Source organism: Notamacropus eugenii, chromosome 3, assembly GCF_028372415.1.
Source record: "Notamacropus eugenii isolate mMacEug1 chromosome 3, mMacEug1.pri_v2, whole genome shotgun sequence".
Lineage (NCBI taxonomy): Eukaryota > Metazoa > Chordata > Mammalia > Diprotodontia > Macropodidae > Notamacropus > Notamacropus eugenii.
Genome location: NC_092874.1, coordinates 248,035,815 through 248,056,819, shown reverse-complemented (window position 1 = coordinate 248,056,819; position 21,005 = coordinate 248,035,815). Strand labels below are relative to the sequence as shown.

General features: G+C 40.4%; 1 protein-coding gene across 5 annotated transcripts in view; it reads right to left on the bottom strand.

The window, feature by feature from the left end:
- KCNMB4 (potassium calcium-activated channel subfamily M regulatory beta subunit 4) overlaps positions 1 to 19,762 on the bottom strand; it is a 95,448-nt gene extending 75,686 nt beyond the window's left edge. For 3 of the 5 annotated variants that reach the window (XR_011977270.1, XM_072655371.1, XM_072655370.1), the window contains exon 1: positions 18,844 to 19,273. Coding sequence is in view for 3 of the 5 variants with exons in the window: in XM_072655371.1 (XP_072511472.1) it covers positions 18,844 to 19,179 (336 nt within the window). In the remaining 2 variants the exon portion in view is untranslated. Of the gene's footprint in view, positions 1 to 7,426; positions 7,621 to 18,843 lie in introns of all 5 variants that reach the window. The other 2 variants (XR_011977269.1, XM_072655368.1) reach the window with 2 other exon arrangements.
- Positions 19,763 to 21,005: the final 1,243 nt, after the last annotated feature.

The window sequence follows — 21,005 nt, the reverse complement described above, 5'->3', positions numbered from 1 at the left end:
GGACCTTGAAACCAGGGCATCTCTGCACTAGGGAAGGAAGTACTAAGGAGTCTCAAACAGAATTCTGTTCAAAAACAGAGTTTTCTTATCAGATAAGTCATCCTAAAGACAGAATCCAAGAAATCATTAGACAACAACTCTTGCCCTTTCCATAGTCACATTGATTTGTCACAGATGAGACTTCTGGGATGTAAGATATATGACCTGGGCAGATACATGATGATATAGTTGTTGATCAACAGGGGCAAAACTCTTGCCCTAAAATAAGAGAGTGTCTGTCTGGGAAAGACTGAGAGCCACTTGGGTTAGAAATAGCTGTCTTGCTCTTAGAGTGATCATATGGTCCTATGGCTAGCACAGCATGGTATCACCACCCAAATGTCCAGATTGAAACTGGCTTCACTTCTCACCATTTGTTCTTCTTGTAATGCTTCCAACCTGGTTATTTAGCACATATATCTCTAATGAGTGCTAACATGTCCCACTAATAACTGATTAAGGTAGGAAACATTGGCAAAATTCCTCCATTGGTCCTGACCTCAAAGGGGAAAGAGTCTTTGTCTGTCTAGAGCTATGCTCTTCAGGCCACTTGGCCAGACACACAGACACACAAATACTCTGCCTAAAATATGTGGTAGTATGAGGGAAAATTTAGGTAACCTTGGAGAAGGATGACAAAGACATATTGGACTCCTTCCCAGGCGAAGGAAACTGTTCCTGACTAGTTTTTACCCACAGGAATAGAGAGGGAAAAAAACATTGGCAAGACTGACAGACCCATACCACTCAACCTGGGTCAACTCCCTGTAATCCACTGTAATCCCTCCAGAGATGAAGATCAGCAACTTGCCTGTCTTGTAAATCTCATACAATTAGTTGCACAAGGCAGTGAGAGGTTAAATGCCTTGTCCAAGGTGACATGGTAGTATGCATGAGAGGTAGGACTTGAACCTTTTCTCACTGCATCATGTTACCTCTCAACTTTAAAATACTCTCCCAAATTTCTTAAGATAACATAGTACTGAAAATAAAACACATTTGCTTTTGCATCTCAGAGGTGGCTCTTCAACACATGTATAAAGGAAGTTGAATGGTGGTGGGAAAAGGAGGGTCTAGACACGGTAGGAGGAGCAAGAAGTACTGCAACACTTGCTCCAAGAGAAGCATGATGGGGGTAAAGAAGGGTCTGGATTCCACAGAAGGTTCAGCCAGTGATAGAAAAGAGGGTCAGCTCTTCAGTATCAATTGGACAAATCCAGGCCTCCATGTGGACAGGAAGATGGGAAGGAGCACAATAGGACATTGGCATAGATTTTTATTGCTTCCTGAGGAAGCTTTACTGATGTGAATCAATTGCCAAAATTAGGACTCCCCCCAAAAGACTAGAAACCCACCTTGGCTAGCAACCTTATAATATCTATTGTTTTAGACAGGATTCTGGAGAGACATTGTGAGGAAGTTTAATTCTATTGATGCAAATAGTAGCCCAGCATGGAAGGAGGAAGGGAGAGGAATTGGACCCATGATTTCATTTGTACAGAGAACTTCTGTTCAGGAAACTCTTCCAACAATGCAAGAAGCAAACCTACTCAGCAGCTTAGAGTCTTAGTTGCCCAAAGCACTGAGAAATTAAAGAATTTACTCAGGTACACACAATGAGTATATACATATACATACATACATACATATATATATATATATATATATATATAATATACACACATACGTGTATATATATATACATATATATATACACATACGTATATATATATATACATGTATATATATATACATGTATATACATACACACACACACACACATATACATGTTAGAGATGGGCCTCAAATCCAGATCTATCTGGCTTTGAGGCTAGGTCTCTACTCTTTACAACTGAGAGAATCACAGAGGTAATCTAAGGAGTACCTAAACAGGCCTTGGTCTAAAGGGGTCAAGGTCTCCCATTGCATCCTGGGCCATCTCCAGTCATCCTGATGAATATCTGGTCACTAGATCTAGACGGCTCAGGAGGAAAAAGTGAGGCTGGTGACGGTGCACAGCCCTCCCTCACTCAAAACAAAGTCAAGTGCAAGTCATATCATCGTTTCTCTGATGGCATGGTCTTCTTTGACAACGGACAAACACAACAACAACAACAATTTCCTTGTTTTGTCCAAGCTCCTCCAAAACTTTTTGATGTCTATCCTTGCCTGCTTTGTAGGTCACAAATAGTGATTTACAACTTGTTGTTACCTTTATACATCCATAATTTGGGAACAAAACTTGAATTATACATTTCCTGAGTGTTCTAAGCCTTTTGTAGAAAGACACCTGAAAATAAATGCCATGGTATATCCATAAGCACTCCAACATACACAGGTTCTTAGATTTGCATTCATAAAAGGAAAGCAACTTTCAAGGGGTTTAACAATCACTTTAATCAAACACATGTATCATTCCTTTAACCAAGCACATATATCATTCATTTAGTTCAGGGAGCCAGCACCCTGAATTTCAAAGAAAATATAGAGAGGTTAAAAAAATCAAAAGACATGACTTCCTCTGCCTGAATTCAGCAGACAATTGGATCCCAACTGTCTGACCATAGTTGCCAGAGAGAGAAGCACCACCATGACATCTGGGTTCTCAAAGCCAAGGGGCTCCTTAACAGCTTCCCAGAGTCCTTGTCTGGCACTCAAACCTTCTTACCAAAAACCAAGTTCCAAAGTAAAACCTCAACTTAGAGTATTTTTACCATTTTTTAGAGCCAGAGGGCATCACAACTCTTTGACCCAGTGCTTCACTGTAAAAAAACAAAAGGTACTTGGGACCCTCTTACAAAACAGTTCCCCTAATCAAGCTTCCCACAATGGGCAGGCCCATCAATGAATGGGAAAGATAATGAATCACATTAAAATAATTAACAATACAAATACACTGTTTCTAGTTATAGAAGTCTTGTTTCTGTACTTTACTCCTTCTAAAGACTCTTGATTGATAAAGGCAAGATTCAATCAGAGGAACTTGATTATACTAAAATAAAAACAGCAAAACATCCTATTTTGATTGCCATCACACATGGTAGTAAAGCATAGTAGAAAAGACTAGTGTGAATCAAAATGCCATATTACTAGCAAGTAAATTCTCTGTCACTAATCTTCCTGAACTGGAATGAGAACTGTGTCTCTTTTGAAAAAATTGAGAAAGGCTCCTGCTGCAAAGGGGTGAGGTGACATATTATGTTCATTTTTTTCCTAGTACATTCTCTGAAAGGTGGATTAAGAATTTTTTGGCTAGCCTTTGGGCCCTTATTTGGCTAGGTGGTCAGTCTCTGGTGCCATCAATGCAATTTCAGTCAGGCTTATTTATGGCCACATTGTCCTTACTTGTCGAGGACAATAAGGATTTTTCTCAGGAAAAAGTTCTTCATTTTATATCTAACCTTTCTTGCTTTTCATTTGGCAATGACCACATTTATTAAATTTTGATCACATTAGTATCATGGTAGTACATCTATAAAAGCTTGACTGAATGAAATTTAAGGAAATCATTGCCTTAAAAAAAGTCATGTGGGAAGTATGTAACTTTGTATTCTAAATGAGTGTTTTAAAATATTCTGAATATGCATTAGTGAACAAAGCTAATTCTTTCAAGTAAGTACACTTGGATAACATAAAGTAAGTTTTTAGGGAGTTTAATTAAGCAAGATATAACTGTCATTTGAGGCAGAAGAGTTGAGTGATGGGTTCACATGTTCATTTTTTAAAAATCTGAATCTAATAAGTTTCAGAATGCAATCTCTTCTCCTCTGAAGCTCATTCTATCAAAACTTATTGCCTAATACCAAACATGGTGGTTGTTGTCTACTAGTCTCTGAATCATTCTTCCACCTTTTTCATGGAGTTGAAAATTTGGCTCAGTCTTTTTCTTTGACCCCAATTTCTTTCTTTATATTAGGGTATTTGAATAAGCATGTTGATGCTACCTCAAATACCCTAACCTCCTTCTTCCTCAATTTACTAATTTCCTACATCCTACACTTTCATTCCCCTTCAGCCATAGGCAAAGATGGTCACATGCTAGATCTCACCATCACCCATGAGTATTCTACTTCCACAATTGCAAAGTCTGACATTCCTTAGATTGAGAGCTCCTTCAGGGCAGGGATTGTCTTTTGCCTTTCTTTGTAGCCCTAGTTCTGGGCACAGTGCTTGTCATATAGTAGGGGGCTTAAAAAATTCTTAGTGACTGACTCATCTCATCCTTCCATCTATTCCTATGCCTTATACCACCTAAATGTATTCTTAATTTTCCCCATGACCTCCAAACCCTCCAGCAGGTCTGTACTTTCTCAGTCCGTTATTCCTGTCCTGATGTCACTATTCTCCCTTTTCAGTTTCAGCCCTATTGTTAACATGTTCAATTCCAATCTGTCCTCAAACTCTTGCCCCTTTATTGCATTATCATTTATTCTAACTCATTAAATTAATACTCAGTCTCTCTCCTGAGTTCTAGATTCACATCCCATGTCACAACCGCTTATCGGACATTTCAAAATGGATGTCCCAAAGATCTCAAATTCAACATTTCTAAAACAAAACATCTTTCCTCCAAAACCTACTTTTCTTCTGAACCTTCCTATTTCTATTAAGAGCACAAGTTTGGTATTATCTCTGATTTTTCACTCACCCACATCTCATCTACCCAATTGGCTGAAAAACCTTGCCATTTCTGCTTTGAATCTGTCTTCTCCTCACTACTCACAAAGTCACCACCTTGGCTCAGGCCTTCGTCACTTTTCTTCAGGGCTACTACAATGGCCTCCTAATTGGGACCCTGCCTGATTTTCTGCACTCTGGTTCATCTATCCCATAGCTGCTAAAATGATTTTTCTAAAACATAAATCTGACCATGTCACTCTCTCTTCAATAAACTGCACAGCCTCTTTATTGCTTCTTAGAGAACATAAAAAATTCTTTTGGTTAGCTTGCCTGCCACATGGTAGCCCCTTAAAAATGTTTATTAGTTGATTGATTAAAATCCTTTACTGCCTGGCCCAACCCACTTTTACAATCTCATTATAAACTATTTTCCTTTTTGTATTTAATTATCTAGTACAACTGGTGGTCTAGCTGTCCTCACGCAAGGCACTTATTTCCTATCTCTGTGTCCATCCCCATGTCTGAAATGTATTCTCTCCTCAACTCTACCTGAGAATTCCTTATTTCCTTCATGATTCAGCTCCAGCACTACCTTGCACACGAAGCATTTCTGGATCCCTCCAACTACTAGTTTCCTCCCTCCCTTAAACTAACATTCATTTTGCATTTATTCAATATATACTTCCATACTCTGCATATTGTGTCCTCAAATAATATTTAAACTCCTTGAGAAAAAGAACTCTTTTGGTCAGTTAGCAAACCCCTATTGAGTACTTACTATAAAAAAGGCATTGTGAAAATATAACAGAATGATAATCCCTAGTCTTGAGGAGTTCACCCTAGAACAGGAAGGCAACATATCTAAACAAGTTGAAAAGGAAGAGGAGGTACCCAATTCCTGGTCATAACAGACAAATTAAGTTAGAAATGCACTGTGGGAATGAATGGGACATAGCTGCCTTCCTTAAAGTTCTTGAAGGAACTACTAAATCAGAGGGTGAGGCTGCAGTGTGTGAATTTCAGGACTGTAGTAAGCTTCTGGAACTATGAGGTTTCTGGGGCATGGTGAAGGAAGCCAGGAGTACAGCCTAGAAAGGAATACATGCTTCATTTTTGTCTTTGTATTTCTAGAACCTAGCTGTAATAAAAGTAGGCATTTATTAATTATGCTTGTTTCTTGATTGGATGATTTCATCAGTCATAGTAAAACTGCCTCAATTATATGCCTTATCATTTCACTTTTTATTTCTCCTGACTTGGTGTTTTTATCTTTGTTTTATTCAGTTAGTAACCTGATTATACATAGATAATAGTTTCAGAAAAAAAATCTCACACATTGGGGAGCAGCCGTTTTCTGTCTGTTAAAATATAATCATTTTCACTTTTGTGATATTATTTGGTGCTTATCACATCCAATGTCTCTTTATTCTTCTCAAAGTATTCATGATATATAGACATGACATTTCTATATAGTCTAAAAGACTTTGATCTCTCTCATTTCTTGCTTCCAAACCATATTTTCAAAGATATTTTGTGCTATCCTTCCCAGTCAGCCCTTTGCAACGAAGTTTTCAAGTCTCAAAGGGTATGTTGCTTTAATATTTAGGGTTTCATAAAATTCTTCATAGAATTTCTCTATTTTCTGCAATAGATCTTGGGGCATAACAGGAACAGTTATTTTCATGGGGATCTTTTGGCAAATGTTTATGATAAACAGTGTAACATGAAATGACCAAGTGTCCCATGAAATATTTCTTGTTGTCTCCGGATGCACAATAAAACCAACCAGTTCCTTTATTTGCCTCTCCAAAGGAGAATATGTGAGCCAGCCTTCCACTTAGCTGCAACTTCCTTTTGTCTTTAGATTTCGATAACAGAGAGAATATAAATGTTGATATGGTTTAATTCCTCTAGTAGTATTTCTATCTATTGGTCATATAAGTGAGTATAATTTTATATTTTTCTTTGTTTTATGGGGTGCAGTCAAGTAATTCATTACTAAGTAACATACCTACTGGCACAGCGTAGGCATTTAATAAATATTTATTGATTGACTGACTGAAGCTGAACTCCTCATAACTGGGCACTGTACAAGCCATAGCAGCATTTTTTTTAAAGGCAACCATGGTATCATGATGAAAACTTGCCAAAAGTCTTACCTTGATGCTCTCTTGCAGTACAGAGGTAATCCTAACTTCCTGAAGGTTATTCTGATACAACATGAATTCTGACATGTTTGATAAAATTTGACCATGAAATAAAATTCTATTTTAAGGATATAAACAGGCTAATATAAAACTTTATGATAAAAGATTAGTTATCATTGTCTTCTTATCAACCTATCCCTAAAAGTGAAAGCCTAACAGTTATGTCTTTTTGAAAATATATTCTAACACTTCTCAAAGCAGGAACACTTCTATACAAGTAAGAATTTTGAATCCCTGAAATCTTTAAATGCCACATATTGATGCTGTTAATTTTCTACTCAATTGTTCTGTGAAATCAAATAAACATTAGCTCAAAAACATTGAAGGACAAGGTCCTAGAAATTAGCCAAAGTTAAGCAGCAATGCAGTGAAATACCACATGGATTTGGAAGATAAACTGGATCCGCAGTGGGGAAGCTGCAATCTCAAGGTCACACATGGCCTTCTATGTCCTCATGTGTGGCCATTTGACTGAATCCAAACTTCACAGAAAAAAATCCCATTACGTGTTATTTTCTTCAGCAATTTTTTGGGTCTCCTTTAGCAAGCTGTTGACTCACTTTTCATGATTTTCTTGCATCGCTGTCATTTCTCATCAAAATCTTTCCTCCACCTCTCTTGATTTTCAAAATCTTTTTGAGCTCTTCCACGGCCTGAGACCACTGCAAATTTATTTTGGAAGTTTGGGATGAAGAAGCCTTGACTTTGATGTCTTCTTCTGATGGTAAGCATTGTTCTTCCTCATCTGAAAATCCTGAAGAAAATAACATCTTTAAAAACAGACTAGTGGGGAGTGGAGCCAAAATGGAGGAGTAGAAAGACATATATACTCTACCGTTTCCCCCACAGCCCACAAAATACCTGTAAAAAAAATGACTCAACAAATTCTAGAGCAGCAGAAGCCACAGAACAACAGAGTGAAAGAGATTTCCAGCCAAAGGGAACCTGAAAGGCCAGCAGGAAAGGTCTATCCCACAGGATGCTGAGCTGAGTGGAGCCCAGCCCTGGCCGCATGGCATGGGGAGGAACAGGACTGAAACAGGCCTCCAGGACAGAATCCCCAGAAGGGAGGGTCCCAGATCCCTCAACCCACAAGACACAAAGAAAGCTTCAAAAGTCAGTGTGAGAGGGCTTTCCCAGCTGGGTGAGAAGGGAACAGGGTGCCCCTAGCACCGGCTCCAGGTGAGAAGGGAACAGGGTGCCCCTAGCACCGGCTCCAGCTGGTGGCAGAGGTGGTGGCAGCAGCAACAGCTGTGGGCAGCAGGTGGCTACAGTGACCACAGAAGCAGCCTGGGTCCATTATCCCAGCGGTTCAACTTAAAGTCTCTGGGGGAATTGACCCCGCCCCCACCCAAAGCCCCTGGGGGAATCAAGCAGCTGATATGAATCTCAGCCCTGAGCACAGTCCTGGGGGGAGGAGGAGTACTAAGATCCTCCTCTTGACAAGGAATTCAGAAGTCAAGTAACTGGCTGGGAAAATGCCCAAAAAAGGGAAAAAAAATAAGACCATAGAAGGTTACTTTCTTGGTGAACAGGTATCTCCTTCCACCCTTTCGGATGAGGAAGAAAAATACATACTGTCAGAGGAAGTCAAGGCTTCTGCTTCCAGTACCTCCAAAATGAATATGAATTGGGCTTAGGCCATAGAAGAACTTGAAAAGCATGTCAGCAGCCTGCTAAAGGAGAACTAAAAAAATGCTGAGGAAAATAGCACCTTTAAAAACAGGCTAACTCAATTGGAAAAAGAGGTCCAAAAAGCCAATGAGGAGAAGAAGGCTTTAAAAAGCAGAATTAGCCAAATGGAAAAGGAGGTTCAAAAGTTCATTGAACAAAATAGTTCTTTAAAAATGAGAGTGGAGTTCAGGTAAGCTAATGACTATAGCATAAACCAAGAAGTTACAAAACAAAACAAAAAGACTGAAAAAAATAAAAGAATGTGAAACACCTCATCCAGGAGTGACAAGTTAAAATTTTTAAAACAGACTAACCCAAATGGCAAAAGAGGTCCAAGAAGCCAATGAGGAGATGAATGCTTTAAAAAGCAGAATTAGCCAAATGAAAAAGAAGGTTCAAAAGCTCACTGAAGAAAATAGTTCTTTAAAAATTAGAATGGAACAGATGGAAGCTAATGATTTTATGAAAAACCAAGAAATTACAAAGCAAAACCAAAAGAATGAAAAAATTGAAGACATGAAATGTCTCATTGGAAAAACAATTGACAAGAAAAACAGATCTAGGAGGGACAATTTAAAAATTATGAAAAAAAGCCATGATGAAAAAAGAGCCTAGACACCATTTTCCATGAAATCATCAAGGAAAACTGCCCTGATATTCCAGAACCAGAGGGTAAAATAAATATTTAAAGAATCCACCAATCACCTCCTAAAAGAGACCCAAAAAGAGAAACTCCTAGGAATATTGTGGCCAAATTTCAGAGTTCCAAAGTCAAGGAGAAAATACTGCAAGCAACTAGAGAGAAACAATTCAAGTATTGTGGAAATACAATCAGGATAACACAAGATCTAGCAGGTTCCACATTAAGGGATCAAAGGACTTGGAATATGATATTCCAGAAGTCAAAGGAACTAGGATTAAAACTAAGAATCACCTACCCAGCAAAACTGAGTATAATACTTCAGGGGGTAAAATGGTCATTCAATGAAATTTCAAGCATTCTTGATGAAAAGACCAGAGCTGAATAGAAAATTTAACTTTCAAACACAAGAATCAAGAGAAGCATGAAAAGGTAAACAGGAAAGGGAACTCATAAAGGACTTAAAGTTGAACCACTTATATTCCATTTCCATGGAAAGATAATATTTGTAACTCTTGAGACTTTTCTCAGTATTTGGGTAGTTGGAGGGATTACATAGATATAGACAGAGAACACAGGGTGAGTTGAATAAGAAGGGATGATACTTAAAAAAAAATTAAGGGGTGAGAAGGGAATATATAGGGAGAAGAAAGGGAGAAATGGAATGGGGCAAATTATCTCTCATAAAAGAGGCAAGAAAAAAGCTTTTTCAATGGAGTGGAAAAGGGAGGAGGTGAGAGGGAAAAAGTGAAGCTTACTCTCTTGACATTTGGCTTAAGGAAGCAATAACATGCTCACTCACTTTGGTATTAAAATCTATCTTACACTACAGGAAAGTAGGGGAGAAGGGTACAAGTGAGGTGGGGAGGATGACAGAAGGGAGAGCAAATGGGAAGAGGGAGTAATTATAAGTAAACACTTTTGAGGAGAGACAAGGTAAAAAAAGAGAACAGAATAAATGGTGGGTAGGATAGAATGGAGGGAAATCTAGTGACTATATGACTATAGTGACATGACTATTATGGAAGTCTTTTGCAATACTACACATATATAGCCTATATAGAATTGCTGGCCTTCTCAGTGGGGACAGGTGGAGAGGGAGGGAGAGAAACTGGAACTCAAAGTTTAAGGAATGCATGCAACTGGGAAATAAGAAATACAGGTAATGGGGTATAGAAATCTATCTAGCCCTACAAGAAAAGAGAGATGAGGATAAGGGAAGGGAGGGGTGTGGTAGAAGAGAGGACAAATTGGGGGAAGGGGTAATCAGAATGCAAGGTGTCAGGGTGGGGGAGGGGAGAGATGGGGAGAAAATTTGGAACTCAAAATCTTGTGGAAATGAATGTTGAAAAATAAAAATAAATATTTTTTTTAAAAAAGCAATTATCAGTTTTAGGCATTTTAAAATAACTATCAAAAGCTCTACTTTAAAAGTTCAAAGCAATGTTTGAATATTAACTACATGTCCTCCTAAAGTGACTGGTATGGTAGCTGTTATAGGCCTGACAAAATAAACCCAGTTTAAATACAGTTAAGCTCATTACCAATTTTTTTCATGTCTCAGTGCTATGATCTATGATGTGATCAGTGAGTTAACTCCTTCTAATAGTCCAGATTACAATTTATTTCGGACAACATTCTATGCAATCCTTGTCAGTCCACCACAGGAAATCTTTCATAGGTGATCTTCTAGCCACCTAATGTTCTAGGGAACTTTCCCTGGCTCATCTGACACCGTGTGGATGCCAGTGGAGCACATAAGATTGTTTCCCTGTTAATCTGTGTCCTCACTACTCCTTTTCCAGTTAGCTATGTCTCTGATGAAACTCTTTATGACACTTTACCTGTTAATTCTTCATTAGTATGTGTTGCTACCTACTCCCAAAGGATAACTCTGTTGTCCTTTATTAGGTCACCTGCAATCTTAATTCTTCAAAAGTGTTTACCTAATTCTTTTCAGAGTTTATGAAAAATTCTCAGTATTCAATTTGTTGAAAGAGTTGAAGAGGTGTAATTAATTTGACTACTACTAACTTGAATTTATGTAAACTCACTGTGGGACAGTCACATTAAAAATACAATAGTTTATTTGGATTCCCTTCCAACGATTTTCTCTGTCAATTGATACTCATGTTGATCACTTTGAAAATCTAATCTAAATTGTGAGTTAATTCAAAGGAAATTAATTTTCATAATGACAAAAGAAAATACTTTAGTCATTTTTGCTTCAGTAGGAAGAAGTAGAAAAAACCCACTTCAATACACTGCAATTTGAAGGACTCAAAGGGAACTTCAAACCTTTATCTTTTATCATGGAATCATCCCTAGAGATCATTTAATACAGTTTCTTCAATTTATAGATGAAAAAAAATGAGGTGCTGAGAAGTTAAGTGACCTGCCCAAGGCCACACAAATAATCAGCAAAGGTACTTAGGTCAAAACATTATCATCACAAAGAGCCATTTCTAATTTCTGGGTCTATTTTCTCATCTTTAAAAGATGGGGCTGATCTAGAATAGAGATTGCTAATGTCCATTCTAGCTTTACAATTTTGTGATGGGGCATCTAGGCAGTGCAGTGGATAGAGTACCAGTGCAGGAGTCAGGAGGACCTGAGTTCAAATCTCACCTCAGACACTTGACACTCCCTGTGTGACCTTGGGCAAGTCACTTAACCACACCTGCCTCATCCTGGATCATCTCCAGTCATCCTGATGAATATCTGGTCACTGGATTCAGATGGCTCTGGAGCAGGAGTGAGGCTGGTGACCTGCACAGCATTTCCCTCACTCAAAAGAAAGTGCAAGTCATGTCATTATTTCTCTGATAGCATGGTCTTCTTCAGTAATGAAGGATGAACACACACAATTCTGTGATATCAGATATGGTCTCTACCTTCCAGGCACTTAGTTGAGGCAGGGCATATACATAAAAAAAAAATAATAGTATAAAATTGCATGGGTTTACTACCAAATGAATGGCATAGACAACAAATGCTACAGGAATTCAAAAGAAGTTATTTCGGAGGGCCAGGGGATGATCCTCAAAGAAAATCAATCAGTGAGAATTTTTCATGCATTTACTATATGTCAGGTACTGTGATCAGCATTAGGGACATAAAGACAAAAGTGAAAGTCCCTGGCCTCAAAGCACTTACACTCTAACAAAGGAAATGTACATTTATAATTATATACAGAATATGTGCAAAATGAATACAAAGTATTTTGGGGATAAAGATACTAGCAGCTGGGAGGATCTGGCTTTATGTGGAAGGTGGTTCTCTGAGCTAAGTTGTGAAGGAAACCAGAGATTCCAAGAGATGCAGATGAGGTGGAAGCATATACCTCACATGGAGAACAGCCAGGAGAAAGACAGAAATGGGAAATGGAGCATCATGTGTGAAAAACAGCAAGTAGGCCAATGTGGATAGATTGAAGAGTTTGGGGGTGCGGGTTGGGGAAGAGGAGAGTAGATGTGCAAGGCTGAAAAGGATCCAGGTTTTGAAGAACTTTAAATCTTAAACAGGGAAGTTTATATTCTAATTCTAAATCTATAATCTTATGAAAATCTATAATGGCACAAATATGATTCATATTTATAAAATATTTTGAGGTTTCCAAAGGAACTATCTTAGTAGATAATTGAAATAGTTCAACAAGAATATAAAAGAAGGAACACATGGGAGAGACATTCCAACTCTTTGATATTAAGACAGCATGGCAACATGGTGTGGATGCTGGATGTGGAATCAAGAGAATCTAGGTTTGAATCTCATCTCTGCTACCTACAAACAGCATCCTTGAGTAAATTACCTTACTTCCCTATTTCTCAATTTTTTCATTTGTAAAATGAGAATAAACAAGATGATCTCTGAGGTCCTTTCAAGCTCTAATCTGTCACTTTATAAGTGTTCAAGCATGATTTTAAAATTCTGAATCTAGGTTTCCATTGATAAAAATAACATAGATTGGAAAGAAAACATTTTGTGGGAAAAGGAAATAGTGAGTTCTGTTGGTGCCAATAGAATTGAAAAAGGTAAACATAAGAACATTGAAATCAATATTCATTCATTCAACAAATATTTGTTGATAATCTAGTATGTGTAAGGTACTACACTAAGTACTACAGGAGATATAAAGATATAAATGAATTTAAGATTTTTACAAAATGGTTTTCAAGTATAGTTCATTATTGCTTTGGCAAATAATATATTTTGATGGGATATAACAGAACAATTAAATTGATTATATAGATGACCCATGATTAACCTTCTATTTTCTAGTAGTTAAGGGAATTAGTCCCTGTTCTAATTTTTCCTACTGAAAATACCATGATATCAATATAAATTGTTTTACTATGACATTGTTGGATGGGAAATAACTAGCAAATAAAACCAGGACCTGGGTCTAGGTTCCTTAGAACATTTATTCTGCTGCATCAGAAATGTCACAGAAGGCACAAATCTCTGTCTGATAGTCTTGCACTTGTACTTAGGAATGGAAAGTCTCCCACGATCCACGTTGTCAGACTCTGTTACTCGAGCAAGCAATAAAACAAAATAAATGATTTAAATTCACTTATTTACAGAAATATTATTCACAAAAGGAAATTGTTTCATCTAGAAAATGGTTTGCAGTCAAGAATACTGCTATTAATGAGCTTAAGGAAGGATAGGTTTACTTCTGCCAAAAACAAAATGTGAAAACTCAAAGGACAACTTTTTCATGAATTGGTTTAGCAGAATTAGTACATGACCTACAAGTAACCCAGGTAAAGAATAGCTTAGCATATTTGTAATATTGGAGACTATTCTGTTCATGATTTTGCTGTGAGTAAGTAGAGTTTAATCAGAGGATAAATGTACTATTTATCTAGGCACTCAAATGAAATGAAATTCTACAAAAAGAACTATAAAATGTGTAAAACTTGAAGTAACTAAAACTTTAATTGTTCACTTATTAACTATACATTCTAAGTAGATAAAATATGTTACTGCACTGACAATATAATAAAATCTTTGCAAACTTCATGACAATGGTTGAAACATAAATGCATTCTTTCTTCAAATGAAACTACAAACAAGGTATGTGTACATGACAAATCAGTGTTGACAATAAATATTCATTTATTTAATCATTACTTATAGAAGTATATTTTAAAGAGGTCAAGATGTAATCTAATAATAATATCACAAAGTAATTAAATCAATGTACTTTATGGTTCATAATGTAATTAGATTATATTAAGAATCACTAGATCACTATTAAAGAAACAAAATTTAGTATGTTATTCTTTAAGAAACATATTTTTTTCTGGGAGCTTTTCAAATGATGATGACTTCTATACATTCCACCTAATTCTACCTAAAGATCAAAGTTAAAGAGGGGTGTGGTAAAGTTATAAATTTATTTCTAAAGCCTATACAAATCTGAAGGTAGGTCTTTTCAACAGACTAGTAGTTTCTTGTGATAATTCAACAAATGTTTTATAAAGCTATTTTACAAAGCAAAACAAAATTATTTGGTATACTCAATTTTTAAAATAAGATCAGTATAACTCTATAATTCTTTTCCTAAAACAATAAAGATTTGAAAAGGTATTGAGACAGGAAATTTTGGCCATCTTGGGGAACCACAACCTGAAATTCCAATCGAAAGCCTGAGTCAGAGATTTTAGGTTCCCCTTGAGTTAAACACAGTACATGTGAGCCCCAGAGGCAGTTGTTTGTTGTATTGAGTGTTGTCAATAGAACTAAACAATCTCTCTGGGTAGTTGGTAGAAGGAGAGGGAAGAAAGTTTTGGTGGGTTATTATAAATGAGAGTTCTTGAAGATCTCTTATCTTTATCTGTCCTTTGACCTAAATTGCACAGAATCCCCTTTAGTCATTTTACCTTTCTTTCCCATCCCTTACTGTATTTTCTATCCTCTTCATAGTACTTTTAGTATATTACTCTTCCTCCTAATTCTTCTAAAGTTTTAATAATAGGTAGCATTTATATAGTGTTTGAAGATTTGAAAAGCATTTCACATGTTAACTTATTTGATCCTCACAACCACCCTGTGATATAGGTGTTGTTATTATCTTTATTTTTACAGATGAAGAAACTCGAGGCACAGAGAGATTTGCCATGGCTCACACAGCCAAGACAATAAGGCAATTTGAACTCAGATCTTCCTAACTCCAAATCTCCAAGCTCCATTCACTGGACCACTTAGCTGCAGGTATTCTGTAGACAGAAGAGCACTTAAATATTTGTCTTTATTCAAATATAATTCACTGTACTCTCAATTATCTGTGTTTGTGGAGGGAAGCAGTAGTATAAACAATCTAAAAGATTTAGGAAAAAATCAGAAACCATTTTTCTTCAACTTTGGAATACTTTATTTGATTTTCACCGCAACTTAATTTTTCAATTATGTTTTTTAAAAATTAATGTTAAAATGCATTTATACCCCCTAAGCATATACTAGCTCAATGGCCCCAGGAAATAACTCAGAATAATGTTATCACAAGGATGGCAAAGGGAAAGATTGCAAGAGTTAATGTCTACAGATAACAGAAGGTTAATTCTAACATTGCATTTGATAAAGGAATCACTTCTGTTCCAGTTTTCTTGTCTGAAAAAGCAATAAAAGCAAGAATCAAAATAGAAGCTGATAATTAAGTCTAACAGAATTAAAATTCCTTTAAAAGTCAGATCAACTAGAAATAAAATTTATTCACTAGTGTTTTTAGTAATACATGATTCTGATGTTATATTATTTTCTTGTTATATGGTGTTATATATTCGGTATCATATGGTGTTATATATTTGATGTTATATGTTCTTTGTAATATTTCCAAAACTTCCTGACTTCCACTGCAATTAACAAAATGATCTGTAGAGTTGGGGACTGGGGAGAAGATGAAAAAAATTCTTCAAATCTTGGTTTAATTTTTTTGAGTGATGGTTTACTAAATTTTGCTTCTGGTGAGGATGGGTAATAAAGAAGAAAGATATCTTGGGTTCCTGGGAGTCTAGGCTGTTTTTGGAGGTAGGGATACTCCCTACATGTTCTGGAAAGGAAATGCAAGGGGGGGGGGGGCTGGGGGTTAGGGAGTTTCAGATAGAGGTCATTGGAGAAAAGTGAAAAAATAAAAAAGTGGATTAGAGAAGGAGAAATTTTGGGAAGGAAGTATTTCTTTCTTGGTGAGAAGGGTAATTGGGAATATTAACTTATATGGTTTGACTCTAGGCAAATAATTTAATCTCTCAGTGCCTTAGAGACAATGATTTTAAATGGCAGAACAAGAGGTGACCCAAATAGGTAGAGGAAGTTCCTTATTAGGAGCTCTCTAATACCAATGAAATAACAGGTCAGTGATTTTAAAAAAAGTAATTCTTATCTAAACATTTTGCTTCTGTACTTGGCACTGCCACAATATATTTACTTGTCATATTTTTCTATCAATAGTGGCCCATACTAATCTGAAATAGAAAGACTGCAGCCACATATAAATTTGTATTCTATTAATATTGCAAATTATTAACAATTTGGATGAAGTTCCCCTAGTAGAAATGCTGGCTGGCGGAGATTTGATGAAGTTTTGACTAAGATGCTGTACTTCAACCTTCAATGTCCCTTATTTTTCACCCAAATGTGTGGGCATAGGTATCTATGTATGCATATGTATATATACGTATATACTCATACATGCACACACATATATACATCAGATATATGCATTTTTCCTAGACCTATTTCTTGAATTCTATTACAGCTTTTTAAAAATGTTATTTTGCCCAGGTACTCCTTCAAGATCTATCCTGCCAGCATCAGAATTGGCACTCTTAAGAAACAGACTCTTGGCATATGAAATCAAATCTAAGTATTACATAAAGTATTTGCTTCCAAGTGATTTTAAATCTATCTACTAATGCTTCTTTTTTTCTTCTGCCAGAATTTTCAAAACTTGCTTTGAGATTCTGAACAAGGTATTTTACAGGGCTTAGTAATTTGTACTTCTGTCTTAAAATATTAGCAATAGGTAGAGCTGTATGGCTTGTTACTATATGAGAAATTCTCTCTAAACGATAACAGAGCTTCCCTGATTTTTTAAGTGAAGCTACCATGAAATAGACGTTCTTCTTAGTTCTGAAATTCTAGGATCTTATGATTCACTATTACTCTTCTGGCCCTTTTTTTTGGTTTGGTTCACCCTTAAAAATGATGTTTTTAATACTTTGATTATCTGAAAATTATTTTTATACAATGCAGCATTAAGCAGGTTAAGTTGTGATACTTATCTTTAAGACATCATTACTTCCTGGCAAGTTCAAAAATTATGTTTCCTCTAACCTCTTATGGAATTTTGCTTTGTTTCTGAAATCTACCTTTCTAACTCAAAGTGAAGAAATCATTTAGAAACAAAGACTTCTGGGTTAAATAAGCTCCTTTACATCTCAAACCACAAGCTTAAAGTTTAATGCAAGAGCTTTCACAGGCCATGGGTAAGGTTCCTGTATAGTACAAATTTAACTGTATGGTTTTTAATACATAATGGAACCACCTCTCAAAATTCTCTTTACTAATGAAAGATAACTAGTGAAAATATCAACACAAGTGGAACACTGTTTCTTTAAACGGAGAAGAGAAAAATTCAAGCTGGTAGTTTAAACTGATAGACCTTAATTTTGGTTCCCATCATGAATCCTCTCCGACTCTCTCCCCTTTAATCCTGGAGCTAAGCATCAGGAAGAATCAGAAAAAAACCTGAGTACTTTTGCCGAGATCCCTCCTTTACTTTGCTATGTACGAAGCAAGAAAGAAAACAGAAGGAGAAAGTCTTTCTGGTAGCCCCAGGGGAGAGGCAAAAACTCAATTAATTCCCAGACTAAGGACAGCATTTTGTGAGCAGATCGCCCTACCAGTTTTCCTAGTATAAACTGAATGTCAACTCCTCCATTAGAGTGCAGGTCCTAATTCTTTGTACGGAATCCTAGCACAGAGCCTGGCATATAGAGGGCACTTAATGAGTGCTTGTGGAGTTACTGGTTTTTTCAATAAAGCAGAAGTTGAAGGGAAGCTGTCATCTGACCCTATTTGTCTCCCTGAACTGTTCCATTCTCCGCATTCCGGCACAGCGCTAGGCACTTTTTCGGTTAGGCAGGGACAGCAGCCTTCGTGTGACCAGACAGATTTGTCTCAGACACCCCACTTCGGGAGCTGACCCCTCTCCCCCGGCGCCACGATTCAGGACCTCTCCCTGCAGGCTTTCGTGGATAGCTCCCCCCGCCGCGCGCTCCGCGGTCTGTCCGCGGTCTGTCCGAGGACAGCGGGACCCGGGCCGGAGGAACGGGGACCCCCTCACGGGGGTGGGGGCCCAGCGGCTGCCTCGGCTGCGGGGCTTCCGCCGGGAGGAAAGAAAAGTTAACTTTGACGCCTAACGTGTGCTGCTTCTCCGCGGGCCGCCGCTGCCTCTCACGGGTGCGGGGCTCACGAGCAGGGAGGCCGCCTGGTGCGGGCGGCAGCCCCGCCAAGCTCCGGGGAGAAGACGAGCGGGCGGCGGGGCTGCGGCGGCGGCTGGGGCTCCGGCTCCGGCCCCGGCTCCGAGGGCCCCGGCTCCGAGGGCCCCGGCCCCGGGGGCCCCGGGGGGCAGCCTCCCGCCCCCGCCCTGCCTACCTTGGGGTTGGTCAGCAGCTGGTGCTCGTCGCGGTGCAGCAGCGCCCGGGAGTGGGACTCGGAGTTGTTGACGTAGACCTGGACGCAGGGGTACTGCGAGGTGCCGCGGCAGTCGGCGCCACAGGTGAAGGTGCACTCGAACACCTCGGCGATCTGCTGCACCGACAGCACCGTGCAGTTGGCCGCCTTGGCTTGCAGGTCCTGCAGGGCGGGACTGAGCCAGCAGAAGCCGAAGATGAAGAGCGACACGATGCCCGAGATGATGAGGAACAAGCCGAGCCGGATGCTTTTGTCCTCCGCTTCCGTGTACTCGTAAGCCACCCTGATCTTCGCCATCGCCCCCGACGCCCCGCGAGCGCGAGCGCCTTCCTCCTCCTCCTCCTCCTCCCCCTCCCCTCCCCCCTCCCCTTCTCCCGAGCAGCCCGACAGCCTCCGGCGGGAGGAGCAGCCACCACGAGACAGGAGGGGAGTGGGAGGTGAGGGGGAAGAGAGAGAACAAAGGGAGAGAGCCGGGCTCCTGCCAGCAGGAGCGCCCGCCGCCCCCGGGCCGGCCGAGCCCCCGCGTGGGAGCCCCCTGCGCTCCGCGCGGTTCCGGGGCCAGACTGGAGGAGCCCGAGGCGGCGGCGCAGCCCGGCGCGCGCCCTGCCCCTCCTCTCCCCTCCCCCGCCCCTCGCGGGGTGTTTCCCATCCCTCCTCCCCCCTCCCAGCCCAGATCGAGGCTGCCCGGTGCTGGGGCTGGGGGGGAGGGAGGGCTGGAGGGGGTTAAGGGCCGACCCTGCAGAGGGAGCGCCCCCCCTGCTGGGGTCTGAGGCAGGGAGGCTGCGCCCTCACTCTCCCCTTCCTCCCTCCCTGGAGGCGCTGGTTTATACTTTATAATAGTGTCCAAGGGGTCTGGACTGGGGGGAAACAATAGGGGGAGGGGGGCGGAGAGAGTCTAGAACCCCAGCGCCGGAGAGCGCCTCTGAAGCAGAGGCTGAGAGAGGAGGAGGGAAGAGACCCCCGAGCCCTCGAAGGCTCCTCACACTTCGCGAAGAGAGACCTGGCGACCGAGAAAGCGCGCCCGGAACTGTCCAATCCGGAGCAGCCATCAAGCTTTCCCGCCCCCTCCCACCTCCCCATCCCCTAGGTCTCGGGGAGTAACGGTCCCGGCGCGCTCTGGCTCCGCCCCCCGCCCCGCCCCCGAGGACGTTCTAAACTGCCGCGGTCTGCGCAGGCTCGCGCGTCCCTGGCCCACGCGGTCGGGCCGGCGGCTGAGCCCCGAGCCCTGAGGGTGCTGCTGGACCAGGGTCGGCATAGAATGAGTGGGCCGGGACTCTTCTCAGCACCTCGTTTTGCGGTGGAGTGTGGGGAGTGTGGGCCCCTCTGCTGGCGGAAACGAAATCATTGTAGCCGCCCGGAGCTCAGGGATGTCCCAGCAGACAAACTAGCGTCCCCTCGGGGCGCCGGAAGGTCGGGACCTGCGGGAAGCGGGGGACGGGGCTCCCAGGCCCCTGATTTGTGTCTCTTGGGCGACCCCACGTCTTCAGCCGCTGAGACACCCCCGGGGCTGCTGGATTCAGCGCCCCCGAGACGCCGGGACCTGCAGGCGCACTCTGCGGGGAGGAGGGTCGTTTGTCCAGCTCCGTTCTCGCCGCCCTCACCCCGAGCCTTCCTCTGGTGGGACGGTTCTGTTCTGTTTTGTTCTGTTCTGCTTCTCCAGAAGAGCCTGTGCTGTACCGGAGAGAATGCCGGACTCGGAGCCAGAAGGTCTGCGCTCAGAAACTTGGCTCGTCCGGCGCTAGCCAGCCGTGTGATGTTTGGAGAAGCACAGCCTCCCTCTGGGGTCCCTTCCCCATCCTCCCCATCCTCCCCTGCCCCATGTGCTGCCTCTAAGTCTTCTTTTTTCTGCTCTGTAACCACCACCATTTATTTGTCTTTGTGATGAGTCAGGTTCTCCTAACAAATAAAGATTCAAGTTAGGTCCTGACCGTCGTCCAGAGGCGTCCTCCTCAGACAGCCATACCCAACATCCTTGCATAGACAATGATATTTTTTCTTGATCTGCTGCCCCAAATGACACATGTACGTGGAATTTCTTTTTATTATCATTTGTTACATTTCGTATGTTGCAATTTGAGTCATGATGGTCCTTGGCATTTTGTTTTGTGGCTCTCGACTTTTAC